At 44.1% G+C, this 18557-nt stretch overlaps 1 protein-coding gene across 1 annotated transcript; it reads left to right on the top strand.

Annotated features, from left to right (window-relative positions):
* The first annotated feature begins 1854 nt into the window (after positions 1–1854).
* Positions 1855–16969, top strand: IVD (isovaleryl-CoA dehydrogenase). The gene is made up of 11 exons (XM_019473237.1): positions 1855–1941; positions 3896–3947; positions 6731–6900; positions 8380–8473; positions 8955–9091; positions 10135–10231; positions 12818–12911; positions 14141–14222; positions 14679–14783; positions 15392–15464; positions 15607–16969. Exons 1-11 carry the CDS (start codon positions 1864–1866, stop codon positions 15738–15740), a joined length of 1116 nt encoding a protein of 371 aa, XP_019328782.1. The 5' UTR covers positions 1855–1863; the 3' UTR covers positions 15741–16969.
* Positions 16970–18557: the final 1588 nt, after the last annotated feature.

The following is an 18557-nucleotide window of genomic DNA, read 5'->3' as shown; positions in this document are numbered from 1 at the left end:
CAGTCCCGGCTTGCTCTGGCTTTTCCTCGTCGGGGGAAGGCGCCTCGTCACGACGAAACGCCACACGACGGAGCATTGCGTTTAAAAAAAAAAAAAAGCCCACCGCATTCCCGTTGGGCCTGTTTGATCAGAAGTACGGTCGCCGAAGAAACAAATGAATTGGGTCTGGTCGCATCCTCTCAAAAGAAGCGTTGCAGCTCTCCCAGCTTGTTCTCTTGCCCAATGGGGGACCTAAGTTCTAGGATAATAGTTCTTAGCTGTACTCTTTTCTCCCGTGTTCCGCTGCAGCGCTCGCTCCCTGCTGCCCCAGGGCGTGGGGCGAAAGGTAGTGTCTTCAAAGGGCTGGTCCAGACAGGCTTCTGCCCATGAAACTCTTTTCCTTGGTGCTCCGCGGGTCTGGAGCTATAGCCCTACCTTCTAGATAACTGTGACGGTGCGAGCATACGGACGTCCGAAATAACCTTACTCGTTCTCGCTTCTTTCTTACTACAGAATTATTCTTTAGCAAGTTTGTGTTTATGGTTTATAGCCTTGTCAGCTCGAATTAACTTGATGTTTCTTTGTGCTTCTACATTCAGCAGCTGTAAAAGGAGGAAAATATTCTTGTAGTTCATATCTATCTGGTGGAAAAGCTGAAAACAATCAGAAGTAGATCTTCAATAATGCTAGTGGGGCTGTGAACTAACAGCACTGTAACTTATAAACAGGCTTAGAGTATCAGGGATGTCTGTCTGAGTCTATCCCTCAGTCTCTAATTGATTAAGACTTTTTTTAAAATTATAGTTTTAAGCTTTTTTTTTTCTTTTAAGCTTTATGCTCAAGTTTCCTGCTGTCCACTTTGTAACAATGGAAACATATCTAATGTTTAAAAACTTAAAAAAAAAAAAAAAAAATCAACGGGGGGGTAACTTGTTTGGTGGTACTGGAATCCAAGGTCTGGGCAGCCGTGGAAACTAGCGTGTCTTTTTAATTGTAAAAAAGAGGCTGCTTTGGTTGTGGGGTTGAGAGAAGGGCAGAGGAGCCTGGGCAGATTTTGGTTTGTCGCTTCTGCCCCTTCTACAGGTTCTGGTTATGCAGCAGAGGCTTTCAGTCCCTAAGACTGTTCCTTCACCAGTGTTAATTTGTAGGAATAAAGATCCGAAAGGAAAAAATGATATTATTAAGCTCTACCATAATATCTAGACAAAGTTTTTTAAATCTTTATATTAAAAACACTTAGAAAGATATTGTATATATTTTTTTAGTATGCATATAGACTTCTGCAGAATACATGTATGTAAGTACTCAGATTTTAACATTTAGAAAAAGATTTTGAGATTTTAACACTTGGAACAACGAGCATACCTGACTCTATCAAATTTTCCCTCTGAAGAAAATAGTAGGATAGCTAATGTAGTTCCAGTTTGATACACTAACACATTTTAATTAGTATGCATGCTTATTACAGGCATCTGCATATAATGAAATGAAACCGTAAGCAGCTACTGGATGGGGTTAATACATCATAAGCTCTGTTCATCAGCTTTCAAAGTTTCCCGACCAAAACCGTCCCCAGAAGCCCTAGTGCAGGCAGTAGTTAAGTAGCATTCTCTCATGTTGGGGTAAGATTGTTAAGGTTAAATGCTGAGAGGAACTTAAGTACACCAGTATCTTCTCTTTAAAAGACTAAAGGGCCTTTCATACGGTCTTTCAGCCAGTGACCTGAAACATCAATTTCTTTATGGTCTTCTGCTTCTGGGTTTGGGATCCCGGAGTCGCCTGGCAGGGGAACGTTGGCAGCATCCGAGGGAAGAGGACGACAATCTATCGATGAGATGTAACATATGTGTTTCTCCTCATCTCTCTTCCCAGCTTAGACAGACCATGACAAAGTTCTGTCAAGAGCATTTGGCTCCAAAGGCCCAACAGATTGACCAGGAAAATGAATTCAAAGGCATGCGGGTAAGTATTTCATGTGTGCATTTAAAATAGATGGTAGTGAAAGCCTGTCTGTACTTTGATCTGCACGTTAGTGCAGACAAAGAATCCCAGTCCACACCACAGGAACATATGCATTAACTTTTCAAACTTGAAAGCCATAGAGTAAACAATTTTTTGATTTCCTGTTTTATCTTTTGTTAACAACTTTCAGCAACCTGGGGCAGAACCCAGCCAGCATGCAATTGGAAAAAAAAAAACCCACCACCCAAAAAGATGGATTGGTAATGGTCTTGTTTGGATTCTCATCGTGGTATTTCTGCTTGGCTCTATTCAGACTCCTCTAATATGTGCTTTGTATTCTCCTAGCTAGGACCCTTTCTCGGACATCTGAGTTTCCTCTCAAATTTGTTGTGAAAATATTGCGTGCAAATGCTGAAATCTAGGGTTGTTTGACTGTCGGGCTGAAACTTGCCTTCCTAATAAAAACAACAAATTCTGTGCAACAGGATGGTTTGATTGATGAAACTGAGAGATCTAACTATTGGTTTTCATAAGCTCCACAAGACTTAAAAAGCTCAGAACATCTGCTAGGATTTCCCAGAGCTCTGATGTTGACATTTTCAGGGATATATGTGCAGCTTTGAAGTTAAGTATATAAATTTAGTCTGGCGCACCAGATGTCATCCAGAGCTGTTGCATAATACTTTTTGAAGTCTCTGGAGACTATTCACTGATAATTATCTTATCGCTGGACACTGAGGCCATGTGACAAGCGTTCACCTGTGTGTCCATCACGTGGTGGAGGAGAGGCTGCAGTCCGAAGCAGCAGCGAAGAGATGGCCCCTCCAGCATATGCGCGGTCCTCATTGGTGACACCCTCTGCTGCTGCATTACGTCACGGCTTCCCTCTTACTCTGTGATGCCATGTGCCAGACACAGCTGATGTCTATGTCTCAAGTCAGGCAGCAGCTCTGTGCCTCGAATCATGTGGCTGTCACTTGAGCGGTGGTGGTGCCAGAGGGACAAATCTGGGTAACAGGCAAATGGAGGAGTCAGCAGTCAAGGAGGACAGCTTGTCCTCTAGCAGATGAACTTTGTAGCATAGGTGTCCAACTATGCAAAACTCAGTAGTGCTATCCAGTCCCCATGTGTGTCTAGTGTCCTGGCAGTCTTGAAAACCTACAAGTTATGTACTTGAGCTGAATCCTTGTGGATTCAGCTCCTTTAGCTTCACGAGTCCAAAGTGTTCACAAATTCTCTGTTGTGGTCACCTTTTATAACTTGTCTGGTACCGCCCGTGAGGTGGGCAGCACCTCTGTCTGCCCCAGCTGTAACGTTCCCATTTTTTAATCTCTCCCAAGGAGGCCTCCTTGGCTTTACTTACCAGTTTCTGTTTTACTAGAAGAGTTAAATTGCCAGCTAATAGCGACTCTTCTAAGTATTTCCAGGGTTTCAGTCATGGATAGCTTATGCTAACCGCTGTTTGCGGCAACCACAGGCTGATAGGCCTACACAGTGCTGCCAAAGCACAGTGACAAGGATGCATGAGATAAAAGACAAGCATAAATTTAAGTCATAACATCCTAAATTATCTTTAGCAAGAGATAGTATATGAAAGCCTAGAAGTGCAGTTTTTTAAATTAATGGGAGGTTTTAATTCATCAAAATTCTCCTTAAACTGGGCAATGAGTTAAATCTTAGGACCCGTCCTTCCAGAATTACATTTAGGCTTGTGCATTTTCACTGAATCCAACAGACTACTCCCATGTGTAGCGCAACTAACATCCTTAAGTTTGTGTGGGTTCTTAGTCCAAAGGATGGACCTGCTGCTGCAGGAGGAATAGGTATCGATGTCTTTATCTCTGATATCACAAGAATAAGGTAAATTGATGTGTCCGGTGAGCTACCTGGGAAAACTTCTTATGCTGATGCCCTGACTGCGAGTCTGGACTGATTGCTTGTTCTGTGTTTGTAGGAGTTCTGGAAGAAACTTGGGGAACTGGGAGTTCTGGGGATCACAGCTCCTGGTAAGTCTGTTCCCACCTTTTACCTTCTGGTGAGTGATTCTTCAAACAAATGAGAGGCTACTTAAACTCGCCCTTTCCATCACAGCCTTGTCTGTGATGTGACATCCATTTTGTCCAGAAGCTCCTATCCTCATATTTTTAAAAACTCTCTCTGGTGACATTTTTTATTCTTCAGTGAATCAGAATCCTTTTTCCTTGTTAGACTTCTGGATGATTACAAAATGCCTTTTACAATTTAAAAGTACTGTTCAGAAATGGTTTCTCCAGATATAACATATGCAACTCAAACATGTTTGCGCTTCTCTAATATGAAGCGTTTGCTGCAAGTTTTGAAGAATGAGAGCTATAGATAAAAGTATCCTAGAACAAACATCCATCTCTAATGGGAGAAGTTAGAGGGTATAAAACAATGCTGTGAAAAGCTGTGATAACTAATGGAGAGCTGACCACATCCAACCAGTCAGAAAAAATCAGGGTAAGTCTTATTCAGCCTTGTCCAGGTTGGTTGAAAAGTGTTTTGATTAATGTTATAGATTACTGAGGCTGCTATGGTCATGCTGAATGCACTAACACAGTGTAATGAGGAGAAGCCCTTAGTGGAGAAAAGCAGCCAATGGGGCCTTTATTTCCCCATCGTAAAGTCTGTGTTTCTAGATGTGCGTGTGCAAAGGCTTCTGCAGAAGCAAGCTGAATAGCAATGTGTTGAAATAATGCCTCTGCATTTCTTTCAGTGGCACTGAGTCTGCTTGAAAGAGTCTGTATTTCTGCTTTCTTTCTCTTTTACTCTTCCCAATTTACTGCTGCTCCTGTTTTTTCTCACTCTTACCTTCTTTCTTCTTTGATGTTGTGCCTGAGGCTTACAGCAGTTTCCCACACTATAAATAAGCCATCCCCTCATGAGTCCTGTCCTTTTTGATTTCCTCAAAGATTTGCCTCTCAAACCCTCCTATGCCCAGAATTTTTTGCCTCATTTTTGATTGTATAGCTATGTGCAGTTTCTTTATTGGCATTGGTTTTGTTGTAGGAGGTGGAGACTAGGATTTAGGATGTAAAATCTTATGAGGGCATATGCTCAATTAAATGCCATATTTCGGCACCAGTGGATCAAGTCTATTAAGGGAGCATTTTAAATAACGGTGCTTTTTGTTTTCTTTTTAAAACTAAGAAAACTATGTTGGTTTGATGTAATTTTCCATTTATTTTATAAAGAGCTAAGTTAAGAAATGCAAATACGTAGCTACCATGGAAGGATAATACAGGCATGTTGTACATAAAGAGTAATTTTGAAAGGGCAGCATCACTCTAACTCACACTGTGGTTTGTATTATATGAGGAGTTGTCTGGCAGGGTTATTTTCTTGTACCTCTTGCAGTACAAGGCAATCATGGGCCAGTACTGCTTACAGCAGGCAGTTACCTTTCCTTTCTTGAGGCAATAGCGCCAAACCCATCTGTTCTATAGGACTGAATAGAAAACTCTCTCCTTTTGGCATATATGAGAAATTGTTAAACCCATCTTTCAGGATATTGATAGTAAAACGCCAAACTCTGGTTTGTAGTAGGGAGGTGATTTCAGAGGATAGAGAGCCCTGCCGATAAAGACAGGAGTGGGAATGAGTGACATGGGAGGAAAGGCTGCATCTAATGCCGGTGGCTGTTGTGTTAATTTGACGAGTTAGGGGCTGTGGCCCTCTCCGAGTCCCGGTTGTGCACTCAGCTCTTTGGTCGCTCTGAGCATACAAACGTATTTGCTCTTACCGTTGTTGCTGCTTGCTTACAGTGTTCATGTTGATGACGAGTGAGTGCTCCCAGATTACCTCCCTGACCCGTTCAGAGTGTTTATGTCCTCCTGTTTTAGTTCTTCTCGCAGTACAATGACTTGCTTCTTGCCTGTAGAACGAAGCTTTTACTTTGGGATGTGACTGTATTTGTGTGTATATAAATGTGTGTATAGGTATATATATGTATATATTTATGTAGGCTGTCAGCTGCTCAAGGCCATTATGCATTTCTCAGCCTTCTCTTTTTCCCTGCCTTCTCTCTCTCCCTGTTCTACTGTGTCCCTTTCATCTTAGCCACCAGTTTTAGACTCAGCTCAGTGTGCCTCGCTAGATTCCCAGTTACGATGGTCATGCATGCTCTGTCTCACCTCATCCTCTCTTGAAATCCACATTCTTGCCACTGTTGAATCACAGCAGTTACATTTGCGGATCTTTCTCATTCCGAATCGGCCACCCATCAAAGTGCTGGTCTCCTGCACATTTGTGGGCATAGAAAAGTCCCTAGTGCCCCACTTTTTGAGCAGTTTGAGGATTCCTCACTTGTTTAGGGGTCCTTGTTATGACAAACGTGTGGACTTTACAAACTCTGCCTGTGTTCCTTTGTCCCCTCACCTAATACAGGTTGCCACTTTGATTTAATCTTTGTGATAACGTTAAGGTTGCATTTAAGGATGGTTGAGAAGGAGGACTCACTATTGTGCAAGTGTCAGTAGCATGTTTCAGATGTGTCCTTATGCATGTTATATGTATAAAACTATGCTGTAAAAGTAAATTATTGATTATGCCGAAGAAGTAACATCACTGTGCCTTTAAGATAAGAAAACTGAAATTCAGAGAGGGTGGGGAAAGCCAGAGGTGCCCAGCTCGGGTACAGTGTCAGTCAAAACAGAAGCTCTCTTGTAAGTGTCTTAGATCTCATTCAGGACTGAGCCTGACCCTGGGGTCTTGTGCATGTGCGATACACTCCATGGTGGTTAACGTGAGGTTCCTCTTCTCTTTTCAGTGGAATATGGTGGATCTGCTTTGGGGTATCTGGACCACGTGCTGGTGATGGAGGAAATTTCTCGTGCATCAGCAGCTGTTGGGCTTAGTTATGGTGCCCACTCAAACCTTTGTATCAACCAGCTAGTGCGTAACGGCAATGAGGCCCAGAAAAACAAGTACTTGCCCAAGGTATGTGGCTGGAAGAGGGGGGAGAAACTGGAAAGCATTTGGGTTTTGGCTGCGTGCAAGGATGAGTGTCTTTCATGGTGTGTAGCATTTTAAGCACTAGCCGATTTCAGTCACCCAACCTTTAGGAAATACTGTACTTGCCAAACTTGCCCTTCTCTAGCTTGTTAATTTTTGTCCTATTAATCCACATTGACCTTGGCCTGTGCCGAGGTCCATGTCTATAGGCAGCATAGTCCAGCTCTCTGGAGCTGTGTTGCTAAATGAGGCTTTGAGGTGACACTGGATGATACTCTTCCAACTTCCCAAATCGTTTTGAGAGTTTTGAATGAAACTCACTGCTTTCCTATTTTATATTCTCCGTTTCTCACTGCCCAAATGCTTGGTTTGCCTATGCTATATTAACTACATGTGAAACTTCTTCGTCATTTGGGGCATTGATGTTTGTGACTCAAAAGCATGTTAAACAGATTTCAGTATTTAAATGCTTGGAAAAACTTAACTAGTATATTGAATCCCAGCTACTGAAATTATCAGCGAAATTATCAGTGCAAGAAACTTGATTTAAACCACATGCAAAGTACAGTGTCGCTTCCTCGAAGTGTTGTGCAGCCTGCTAATATGTAACCCTGAATTGTCCTCATTGCTGCTCAGGTGTATTTTAATGCCCTCATTCACTGCCTTTCAGTATGAGATGTGTGATCGCTTTAGTTCTTACTTGTCTTGGTTCATGACAGAATACTTAGTGGTACTTAACTAGTTTTGAGCATATCACGAAGACTTCTGTAGAAATGCGCTGATGGATTGAATTGGTTGAACGTGTATCTTAAGCATTGAGCCTATTTTTTAAAAAATAAGAGATCAAAAGGAGGAGAAGACGGATAAAAGTACACAGGGAGAAAACAAAAGGCAAGGAGAAAAGGGCAGGATGAAAGGAACAACGAAGAGGAAGGAACAGCTATGCCAGAGCCTGGTATGAGCAGGCACAGAAGGAGGGTGTCCATCTGCTATTGTAGTGTGAGTGTGGGGGGACCGGGCTATGAGAACGTTGCTAAGAACTTTGCAATCTCTTTTCATCCCCCTCATTGGCCTTTTGTGTTTAACAACTCTTGTTTATGTAAAAGGGCAGTCATAAAGTGCAGAACAAGGAGCTTGTGAAAGGCATATGGCTGCCTGCATGGTTCTTTTGGCACCTTCCTGGAGATGGTGTTTTATAAGCAGGGCTGTACTCGTCTAACTCAGATGTGAGCTGAGTCATCCTTCTCATCCCACTGTGATTTGGTTCTGTTCCTTCAGCAGAGCAGCACAAGGGAGCTCCCTGCTAGGACTCCACCAGGAACAGCGGCTCTTGTTTGCAGTTCTTGCATAGAATAGCTACTGTGGAGATTCAGTGCAGAAAAAAAAATGGAAGGCAGGCTAAAGAGGGAACAGAAACAATGCTACTATTCTCCCTCCCTTTCTTATATTTGTCTTTTCTTCCAGCTAATCAGTGGGGAGCACATTGGAGCCTTAGCAATGAGCGAACCCAATGCTGGATCTGATGTTGTGTCCATGAAGCTGAAAGCAGATAAGAAAGGTAAAGCCTGTCGTGTGCTGCCTGGGTAGATAGCCGTTGTAAATAATGTCTCCTGTAAATTTTGACTAACCTCCCCAACACCACTGAGATGCGGAGCTTAGTCTTGGGTATACCAGGCTCTGTTTGCAGGCTTGTGCTGCCTCCCAGGAGATCCAACGTGTGATAAAGCCAGGTAGTGAAGATACAGGGTGGATGGTTGAAGGTCTAAAAGCAGACTTCTGATTATGGTGGTAGAGGTTGGTGGTATTATGGAATCAGTGCTAGGTGCCTTAGTTTGTCAGGCATTTGTTAAACTGTCTTTGGACTCCAGAAATGAAGGAAATGAGTTTTCTTGAGCTTGGGAAGGATTTGTGCGTGCTGTTTGTGGGGGTCTTAAAGAACATACTTGGAAGCCTGTTGTGAAGTAAATGGAGTGAGGATATAGGTGTTGCTCTGTTGTCTGTTGTGAGCTAACAGATTGTAGCTCTTTCTTTGCTTCTAGGAGACTACTTTGTTTTGAATGGGAACAAATTTTGGATCACCAACGGGCCAGACGCAGATGTTCTCATCGTTTATGCTAAAACTGACATTAATGCTGTTCCAGCCTCCCGAGGTATAACTGCGTTCATTGTGGAGAGGGTAGGTTTAATAATTCTCACAAGCTTATTGTAGTGTGGTTTTTAAAGCTAACTCCTTCACCCTAACTGGCTCACTTAAACCCCAGCTAGTGTTCTTTCTGTAACTGTCAGCCCCTTGCTCAAAGACAAGCTACTCCCTGCCTGAATTTTATAAACTGATGAGATGTGTCCTCTGCCCCAGTGACATGGCGTACTGCACTGTCAGCTGGGCACTCCTGAATTTTGGTATCCAAGCATATAGCCAGTCTTTTGGGCTAGAAACGTGGAGAGAATGGACAAGATTCTAATATAAAAGGGCTTGCTTGCTGCCAGAAATTGCCAGAGGTATTGGAGGCCTTGTAAATATGTCCTACTATCCCATTATCTAACTTTGTGGGGTTTTTTTAAGCCAAGACATTAAAGTAGCTCTATTCATTTTTTTTTTTCCCCCCATTTTCTTGCGCTGCCCCTTTGGAATCCTGAAATGACCCAAACATGGATGCAGAGCAGGCCAAAGGGAGCAGAAACGGGCTGTTCAGTGGGGAGCCCTTGGAAAACAGGAATCTATTGGGTTTTTTCTTCCCTTTTAATTATTTGAGGCTATGCTATGCACATCTCTGTCACCACAAGGAAGACAGGAAGCTGTAATAAAATAAACGGTACTGGAAATATAAAATCTCAGAGATCAGTAAACCTTCTGATGGACTTAACCTGACTTAGCAATTAGAATAGTTCAGTTACTGGCAAAGCTTGCAACCCTTACTCTAGGAGAGTCAGTGCTGGCAGCTGTCCAAATAATTTATCTATTTAATATTTATGTGCATTAGAAAACGGATGCTCTCAGTTCATATGTGCCCCCACATGTACGTGTGTCTCTGCTCATTTGCTTCCTCTGCACTTGCACTTACACCTGTTCTTGTTCCCAGAGTGGGCAGTTCACTTTGACTCCCTTTGGTACCCTACGCATGTTCATGTGGTCAGGGAAATTTCACAGATCTCTAGTGAGTTTATTTAGTCTGCCAGAACTGAGATTTGAAATGTATTTTTACTGTCTTGACTTTGCAGGGAATGCCAGGTTTCAGCACAGCCCAGAAGCTCGATAAGCTGGGAATGAGAGGGTCTAATACCTGTGAATTGATCTTTGAAGACTGCAAGATCCCCGGTGAGCTGGGTTCAAATCAGGGCAGTATGTATGTGGTGGTTTCCTGCCTTCTTGATCAGATAAATTGGATCACTAATTACATGCGTGTTCAGACTGTGACCTAGAGGGTTTGCAGATGGTTATCTGCTCTTTGGCAGCCTCGCAAGAGAGCTGGTGGAACTTGAAAAGTGCAGTCTACTGGATTGCAGTGAATGAGCACATCCCTTGTTAGGTCACTCCCGTTTCACCCTCATGGACCTAACTCTTAACCGCTGCTTCTGCAAAGCCTAGGTGAGGCTTCTAAAGAAACTTAATTGTTTCCATTATCTTGTATATAGGAGAGCTTATTTGCCTTGAAGGTTTTTTTTTTTTCTCCAAAATCACTGGAGACTATCCAACAGACTTTTGGTTTGCCTGTAGCATTTCTTTTGGGGTCAGAGCCTGAAAATGGACATCCTTTCCCCCATTAGTTAGTGCAGCAGGGGCCACTGTAATGGCCGTTTTTGTTACTCCAGTGGCTATTTTTGTTTTAAAAAAAAATTTCCCAGCCTCTATATAGCAAGTGGAGGAGATGCCTTATCTGAACTCATGAAAATCCTAATTGCATGTCTGCAGAGCAAGTAACTCTTCTGCTCCCCATACACCACTGAAAGCTGCTTTGCAGTGAGTAGAAGAGTTTCAGCTGAAATCTGACATTTCTAACTTTATTGGATCCCTCCACTCTGAAATCAGAAAGGCCAGTGCCTCAGTCTTCAGATCATCTCCTGGGTAATCATCTGTACAGAACAGCATGTTCTCATGGTAACGGGATTTCCATTTTCTGATAACTCGGAGAAGCACATCACTGCAGTGTTGAAAGTTAACACACTTTGCACTCTGGCCATTAATGCCGCTTCTGATCTTCTGCCTTGGAAGCTGAACCAGTTTAATGCCATTTCATGTGTCTGCAGGATCTTTCTCTCAGATCAAGGTGTCCTCTAGCACTGCAATTCCATCCACTTCAAAATACGTGGGATTCACTGTCAGCCGTGCTCCACTGAGCGGCTGGTGTTTTCCTCATAGTAAGTGTTGTCCATGGATTCATTGGTCACGTCGCATTGATAAAAGTTGGTTCAGAGCCCCAACTTTTTTTTTTTTTTTCTGTGATACGCAGCCAGCAGGTCTGCCCGCCTTGTGCAGTCAGCACGCATGTCCTTCAGCCCACCACACACCTATCCATCCCTTTTCCCTGGACGTACAGGAAAGTGTTCAGGCTATTCAGTCCTTTTTTTAGCTGTGAGATGTCATTACTCATGAACAGCTTTGTCACTTTATTATTACTGATGCTGGCGTTTGTGTTCTGTTCTTCAAAGCAATGTTTGCTAGTCGTATTTTTCTTTCTTGTCTGTGGGGCTTTTGAGCTTTTTCACTGAAAGCCAAGCTTCATTCTTCTTCCTCTTTCTAGCTCCAATATCATGATGATGGCCCTGCAGAGGCTGCACTTCTCCATACTCTATGTCAACATGCTTTTCAGTAAGCAGGAGACAATGCAGTCCATGAGCTTCTGCCACTGAAAAACAGATTATTTATTTCAGGAGACTATCTGCATGTGTCCAAGTCCTGTCTCATTTTCACTTTGCATATTACACCTCTCAGATCTCTTGTGATCAAAGCCTGAAGTATATGTCCGTTCTCCTATATGGCGTGATCAGTGGATAATCTCTGTCCATCTACAAAGCACAGTTGTTAGGCTTTAAGTTCTCTCCTCACTGTACGAGTACAGCCTTGCTGAGATGAGCCTTTTGTTCCTGCTTTTCTTTTTATACTTGTTAACATCAGCACGTGCTTTAAATTGTCCTAAAGTGAAACAGTTTCTTGAGGTTTTTTGTCAGCCCATTATCTAATGTGGCTATTTTCCTGTTCCATTTCCACAGAAATAATACTTGTCTTTTTAAAACATTTATTTATAACAACTGCAATGTTCTGTTCAGCCCTTCTCACAGAAGGGGGGATAATGACTGTTCATATTCTCCAATCTCAGAAGATTAATATATATCAGTCCGATGCGTGATAAGTGGTGAGCTTTGACTGCTTGCCTGTGTAAGCTTCGGTTCCTGTATCGGGAACGCTCAGAGAGGTGACCCAAGCATATCAGACCAGGATTTGCATTCATTTCAAATACACAGTAGACATCAGATGGTAGTGCTGTCAGTTTGGGTTAGATACAAACTAATGGGATGGTGAAGGGGGCTCCCAGTTTGTCCTCCCAGGCTATTAAGTCTCCTATTCTTGTTGATACAAATGCTGAGCTGCAAGATCTCTGGAGAGCACCTTACTCTTTAGAAAATAGGGAAGAGAATAGCAGTGATTGTAGGACGCACTTTATAACCCTTTACTGCCTTTTCCTTTTTGGCTTTGGTTGGATGGAAAAGACATTTCAGTGGCAGGGAGCGTATGTATCAAAACTCAGTGTCTGTCTAGCTCATCCTGAATGTTTGTGTCTCAAGCCAAAAAGAAAGATGAATGGGACTGAAAGTTTGAATCCTCTCCCCAGCGAACACAGGCCCTCAGACAACAGCCTGTCTTAGTTTTGCACATACATAAATCACTTTCCTTTGCTGACTGCAGCTGAAAACGTGTTGGGGATGCTCAGCAAAGGAGTCTACGTTCTGATGAGCGGATTGGACCTGGAGAGACTCGTGCTGTCTGGTGGGCCGCTGGGGTAAGGGTTTGTCATCTTTTATAGATGGTAAGGCCAGAAGGATCCTTCATGATCTCCTAGCCCAGTGGTTCTCCAACTGGGGTTGCAGCTCTCAGCAGGATGCATCTTGGATGGAGAGCTGAGATACTGGGACAGCTTCTGGGAGGAGAGGAAAGGCTGGGAGGAGGTGGCTGGGTCAGAGCTGTGGGAAGGAAGCAAGCTGCGGAGGAGGCAGGAGCAGGGAGATCCTGTAGCTGCTGGGTACTCCAGCTATGTCGTAGCTGCTCACTGCTCTGATGGACTCCTGCTGGAGGGTACTCAGCTCGGCCCTCCCAGGCAGCCACGGCTTGCTCTGCGTGTGCTCCACCTTTTCCTTCAGCTCTCCTCACCTCTCCACTCCTCATGCAGTATTTTTCAGTTTGAAAGCATCTATGTGGAACGGCCTCTGAGGGGCAAGGGATAGAAGAAGCAACGCCAGAAAGAAAGTTTGCAAATCTCTGCCTTCCAGTGTAGCACAGGCCACAGACCTTCCAGAGCAAGCTTTTGAAAATATTAGTCTTGACGTAAACATTTCCAGAGATGATAAATCTGCCTTGGTCCCTGATTGCTTGCTTGTGTATCCCTACAGTGTGTATTACTCTGGGGATAACCAGCTCATTTGCATTACTGAGTCCTTAAAATCTAAACGACTATCCAGACTGTCACGTAGAAGGACCACTGGACTGGGTAAAGGGTTTGTTCTTCATTTATTCAGTCCTTAAGCTCCCCAGTAATTATTTTTACCCTACAGTCCTTTTGTCCTCCCAAGTGGTCTCTCTGTATTAATCCTGATGTGGAAAGACCATCTTCTACAAAGCAGAAGGAGGATTTTTCAGCCTTCTTGTTCTTGCCTCCGCTTTTTTATGGTATTGGCTGGTACTCCTTGAGTTGGTGGTCTCTGGAGATGAAAGGCAGCACAAACTGTCCTGGCTACGGTTGTAAGAAAGCTCTTCAACTCTTCGTCTTGGTCCCCTGAATTAAGAAGTTAAGACCTTACCACAAGACATCCCAAATGAGCAATATGTAGAGCACTAGGGAGAAAAATGGGACCTTTGGATTTTATTCTTAGCATTGTTTGAGCAGAGCTATAGGAAGACAGCAGCATATCATTTTAGGTATGAGAACCTTTTTGCCTTAGATTGTGCTTCCAAGGTTTAATTATTATTAATTAATTGTTCTGTTGTTTTCCTGCATATCTGTGCTTTTCTTAGGCTCATGCAAGCTGTTCTTGACCACGCAATTCCATACCTACATGTAAGAGAAGCATTTGGACAGAAAATTGGCCACTTCCAGGTGAGGCAGAAAAGGAATTAGAAATTTTTGTGGTCTTGCTTTTCTCTTTAAAAATGAGAAGACAAAGAGCTCTGTTGTGGGAGGGCTTTGCATGGAGAAGGTTGCCTGGAGTTTGTGCTGGGGCTGCGTGATGTAGTGATGTGGTGAGGTGAAAGGATCTCTGAGCCTGTTTACCATGGGGCTGCGTGATGTAGTGATGTGGTGAGAAGGTGAAAGGATCTCTGAGCCTGTTTACCGGAGGCCACTGTTGGTGGGTGAGGGACTGCAGCTGACATCTGGGAGTCTGTGAATCGACAGAACCTCCAGCGCCCTCGTATATGTCTGCTGAATCCATGTCTTCTCATTTGTCTAGTTTCTCTGAGATAGTTTGGGGAATGGGTGATCCCCAGTGCTCATGCAGAAAATAATCTTCCCTTCACTCATGTTAATGTCTCTCTCATCTCCTGCGACGTGCAGCTCATGCAGGGCAAAATGGCTGATATGTACACACGGCTGATGGCGTGTCGGCAGTATGTCTACAACGTGGCAAAGGCCTGTGACCAGGGCCATTTCAATGCAAAGGTGAGCTGGCTTCCACCTGGACTGTGTCTGCTGTACTGGAGGTTGAAGTGACTCACTCACAGCCCTGAGTGGCTTTTTTTTTCCCCCCAAAGAAAAAGAAAGCCTTGTTCTACAAGGCAACAGATTTAGCAGCATCAGTAGGTGTTTATTAGAAGCCCAAACACAATATCCTGGCTATTGTAAGGGGCTGTAGCAGTCACTGTGAGGTGTTGTCATCTCCACAACTGGCACTGTCACCACACCTCTATCAAAGGAAGGGGACCAAGTGTTTAACAGTTGGAGCACACAGCCCTGCGTCCCAAATCAAATCACATTGGTCTCCTGTGGGTATGATGTGCATTCGTGAGAGACCAGCTTCCCTGCTGCACTCCTCCTTTTTTTCTTTTCTTTTTTTTTTTTTAAATTTTTCTGTCTTCATGTGGCCTTTACAGACCTGACACAAGTGTTCTGCAGTGACAGAAAGACTGCTGCATCTTCTTGCTCTCTGGGGAATGAATCCTGTGCCTTTGTGATCAAGTATTTCAGGCTTGTTAGCAGATGTCTGTAGAGATTGGAGAAGGGCGGGTGACACCTTTGCTGACTCTGTCATCATTGTGACTCTCCTTTAGGACTGCGCTGGGGTGATCCTGTATTCAGCAGAGTGTGCTACCCAGGTGGCTCTGGATGGGATTCAGTGTCTGGGTAAGTCACTGGCAGTGGTTGTTTCTTTGAGTGATTGCTGGAGAGAGCCAAGCGCAGCGCAAGAGCAGTGCTCTCTCCCATCCCACCCTCAGTCCCTGAAATCAGAGAGAAGAAATGACTTGTGTCTTCTTTTTGGTTGCAGGTGGGAACGGTTACATCAATGACTATCCGATGGGGCGTTTCCTGCGTGATGCCAAGCTGTATGAGATAGGGGCAGGCACCAGTGAAGTGCGCAGACTTATCATTGGCAGGGCGTTTAATGCCACTTTTAAGTAACGTCCACCAGTGGAGAGGCAGCACCCTGACCACCACGAGGCCTTTGACCATAGAGGCTGGAGCGCACAACTCTTTTTCTTCCTGCTTGTGATTCTGGGATCATCACTTGTGGACTCTTTTCTGCCTGCTCTGTGACGAGATGCTGTTGGACTGGGCTTTGACAGAATGAATCAGACCATAGCATGGAAGGAAAAGTGTTTTTTTTCCCTTCTTGTGATCATCCTGATTCATCCTGTCCGTAAGCCATCCTGATTCTCAGCGTTACAGAGCCGAGGTTCATCCAGGGGATGCATCACCATCGAAGCAGGCTGGTGAGCTGTGTGCCTGGAACAAGAGGCAGCCATTACTGAGCACAGAAAGTCAACACCCCCCACCCCCTCCCCCCACAAAAAAAATGGACAATGAGGGAAGAATTTTGCTCTTTTAAGAAAAACTGAGTGCCATTAAATAGCTAGCATTTAGCGTAGTACCACTGGAAGGTGAAATTTCCCATTGTGACCTTCCGATGGGATTAATAGCTTCCATTTTGGGAACCCGACGCCAACCACATCATGGGGGTGGCCGTGATGGCCACTCGAGCATCATCGATGCACAAGGAGTGTTTTAGGTGATGATTCCTAAAACCTCGTTAAAATAACACGTTTCTTTGCATACTTCCTTTCCTATTCCTGCTGCTTCTCAAGATATTTCAGTGCAGCCCCAAGTCTTTGCTGCTCTGATTGACTGCCTCCCGCTGTGTTATTCATTCAGAGGTGTCACCATCCATCATTCTGGGAACAGTTAAAATGTCAGACCTGTATTGTGACATCTGTGAATGAAGCAGGCAGGAGGAGGTTGACTTTTTGGGTTGGGGTTATTTGTTTTTTTTTTCTGAAGGTTGTTCTTTTGGCAAAAGCATCTACTCACACTCCACCTTCGGTTGGCTAGAGAAGTCGGAGTGAGCGCAGCAGTATTTGTGGGTGTTTTCAGTGCATATTATATACAGCAAATTGAAGTTTACCTAGGTTTATTAAAGAAAATTGCACACTATACTGCCAGCCTTAAAGAGTGAATCACAAAGAAAAATTGGATGTTGTAAATATGACAGAACAATTGATTAAACAGTTGCCATGTAGGCAACCTCCCAGCAGTTTTAACAAAAAAGAGCTTAAAGCTTTGTGTATTTTTTTGGTTGTAGTTGCCATCTGTCTATACTAGGTGACAGTAGACTAATACAGAATTTTAAAATGCCACAGATTGAAGAAAAATTCACTTTCCTGAATTGCCAGGTAGGTCACCAAGTGTTTATAAAAGTTACAAAACTTCACTTTATTGAGAGCTACAAAGAGCTCTCTAAAGTCATGGTGGTAGTGCCTTCTTCCTAAACTTCATGTTTATTCAGCTACGGTGGATGGCTGTCACTCTGGAAGTGTCCCAGGGTTTAATCTGCAGCCTTAATCTCTGGATGGAGGTAGCAGAGGTGGCCTGCCAAGAATATCTTGTTGAGCTGCACCTGAAAATGCTTTGGAAATGAGCCTTGAAGCACATGTGAAGTGCACTTCATGTGAAACACTAAGTGCGTTACTGTACATTAATGTGAGAATTTATTTATGGGACCAGACATTGATATTTTATCACAGAATGATTACAGATGTCGTCTGCTCCTGTACGTGCAAGTCACAAAACCGCTGCAGTTGCTACACTCCAGTCTAGTGTCCCCTGAAGGACCAAGGGCGGGGGTTTTCAGGTTTGCCCAAGCGATTTGGGTAGCGGATTCCTGCTGTGATGGGTAAGGGCAGCTGTGCAGCCCTAAACCCCTGAGCCCTTGTCCCTTCCAGCACCGCGGGCTGCCTGTGTTTTTTCTAGCAGGCTGTGGCCAGGGCAGGCACGCAGCAAGCGGTGCTGCGGGGTGTGCTGCAGAGCTCGTCTGCTCTCTACAGTAGCTGCAGTTTCTGATTCCCAGTAAAATGGCAAATCTAACTGGAGAAGTGGTGGGAGCACTTGCAGGGGCGGTGAGGAGCGCAGGCACAACGTCTCCAACACGTATCGGAAACACATTATTTTACCTGTATGTTCTTCAGCTCTTTAATACGGGAGTGAATCACTGCAATTTTCCTTGAAGACTCTCAAAAGAACGTAGGAACTGAATCGCTGTGTTATGATCCGTCTCTGGCCAGAGGAGCTTCTCTAACGAGCGTTAGAGCCATGTCGGGATGTTGCAAGACTCAGATTGTTAAAAATAGGTTTTCTAAGCTGGAAGGGACCCACGGATTTTTAAACCTGTCCTGTAACATTGGAGAGGTCTGATTTTTAGCATACATAATAAATAATGCCTTCACTCTCTAGGCTGATCAGCACCTCGGAGTTAAAGGTAAAATGAATCAATGTCTAATGCATCATGGGATAGGATGGGGGGAGAGATTCATAAATCTGAAGCAGGGTTATGTTAATCAAATCTCACTCGCTTCCACAGCAGCACTGCACAGGCTGCCTTGGGAACGGGCCGGCTTTCCTTGCGCTGAGCAGGTTTCACTGTGGTATAAAAAGAAGGGCTGGGGAGGGCTTTCCAGGGGATAAGGGTTTTAATCTTTATATGATACTAATAAAATAAGCTTTTGCTGGGTGGCCTCTGTTCCTGTGGGGTGTTTCCCAGCAGAGGGCAGGGGCAGACCTTGTCCGGTACCCACTGCAGCACATCTGGGCTGGCAGCAGCAATGGGTACAGCCTTGCTTTCCCTTGTCCCTCCCTCTTTCTTAGCAACCGCGGCTTTTTCCCCTAACTCTCATTTTTAAAAAAATATAGTGATACATCTGGGCTTTGCCTCGAGCCACCTCTGGA

Source organism: Aptenodytes forsteri, unplaced genomic scaffold (genome assembly GCF_000699145.1).
Source record: "Aptenodytes forsteri isolate BGI_AS27 unplaced genomic scaffold, ASM69914v1 Scaffold535, whole genome shotgun sequence".
Taxonomy (NCBI): domain Eukaryota; kingdom Metazoa; phylum Chordata; class Aves; order Sphenisciformes; family Spheniscidae; genus Aptenodytes; species Aptenodytes forsteri.
The sequence above is the reverse complement of the archived record's forward strand: the minus strand, read 5'-3'. Positions and strand labels throughout refer to the sequence as shown.

Bases quoted from the DNA above. Each gene is read 5' to 3' on its own strand.
- IVD (XM_019473237.1), top strand. From the start codon at position 1,864: ATGACAAAGTTCTGTCAAGAGCATTTGGCTCCAAAGGCCCAACAGATT. The intron at 6,901-8,379 runs GTATGTGGCTGG...CTTTTCTTCCAG, and splicing joins AAAACAAGTACTTGCCCAAG to CTAATCAGTGGGGAGCACAT. The intron at 14,223-14,678 runs GTGAGGCAGAAA...TGCGACGTGCAG, and splicing joins AGAAAATTGGCCACTTCCAG to CTCATGCAGGGCAAAATGGC.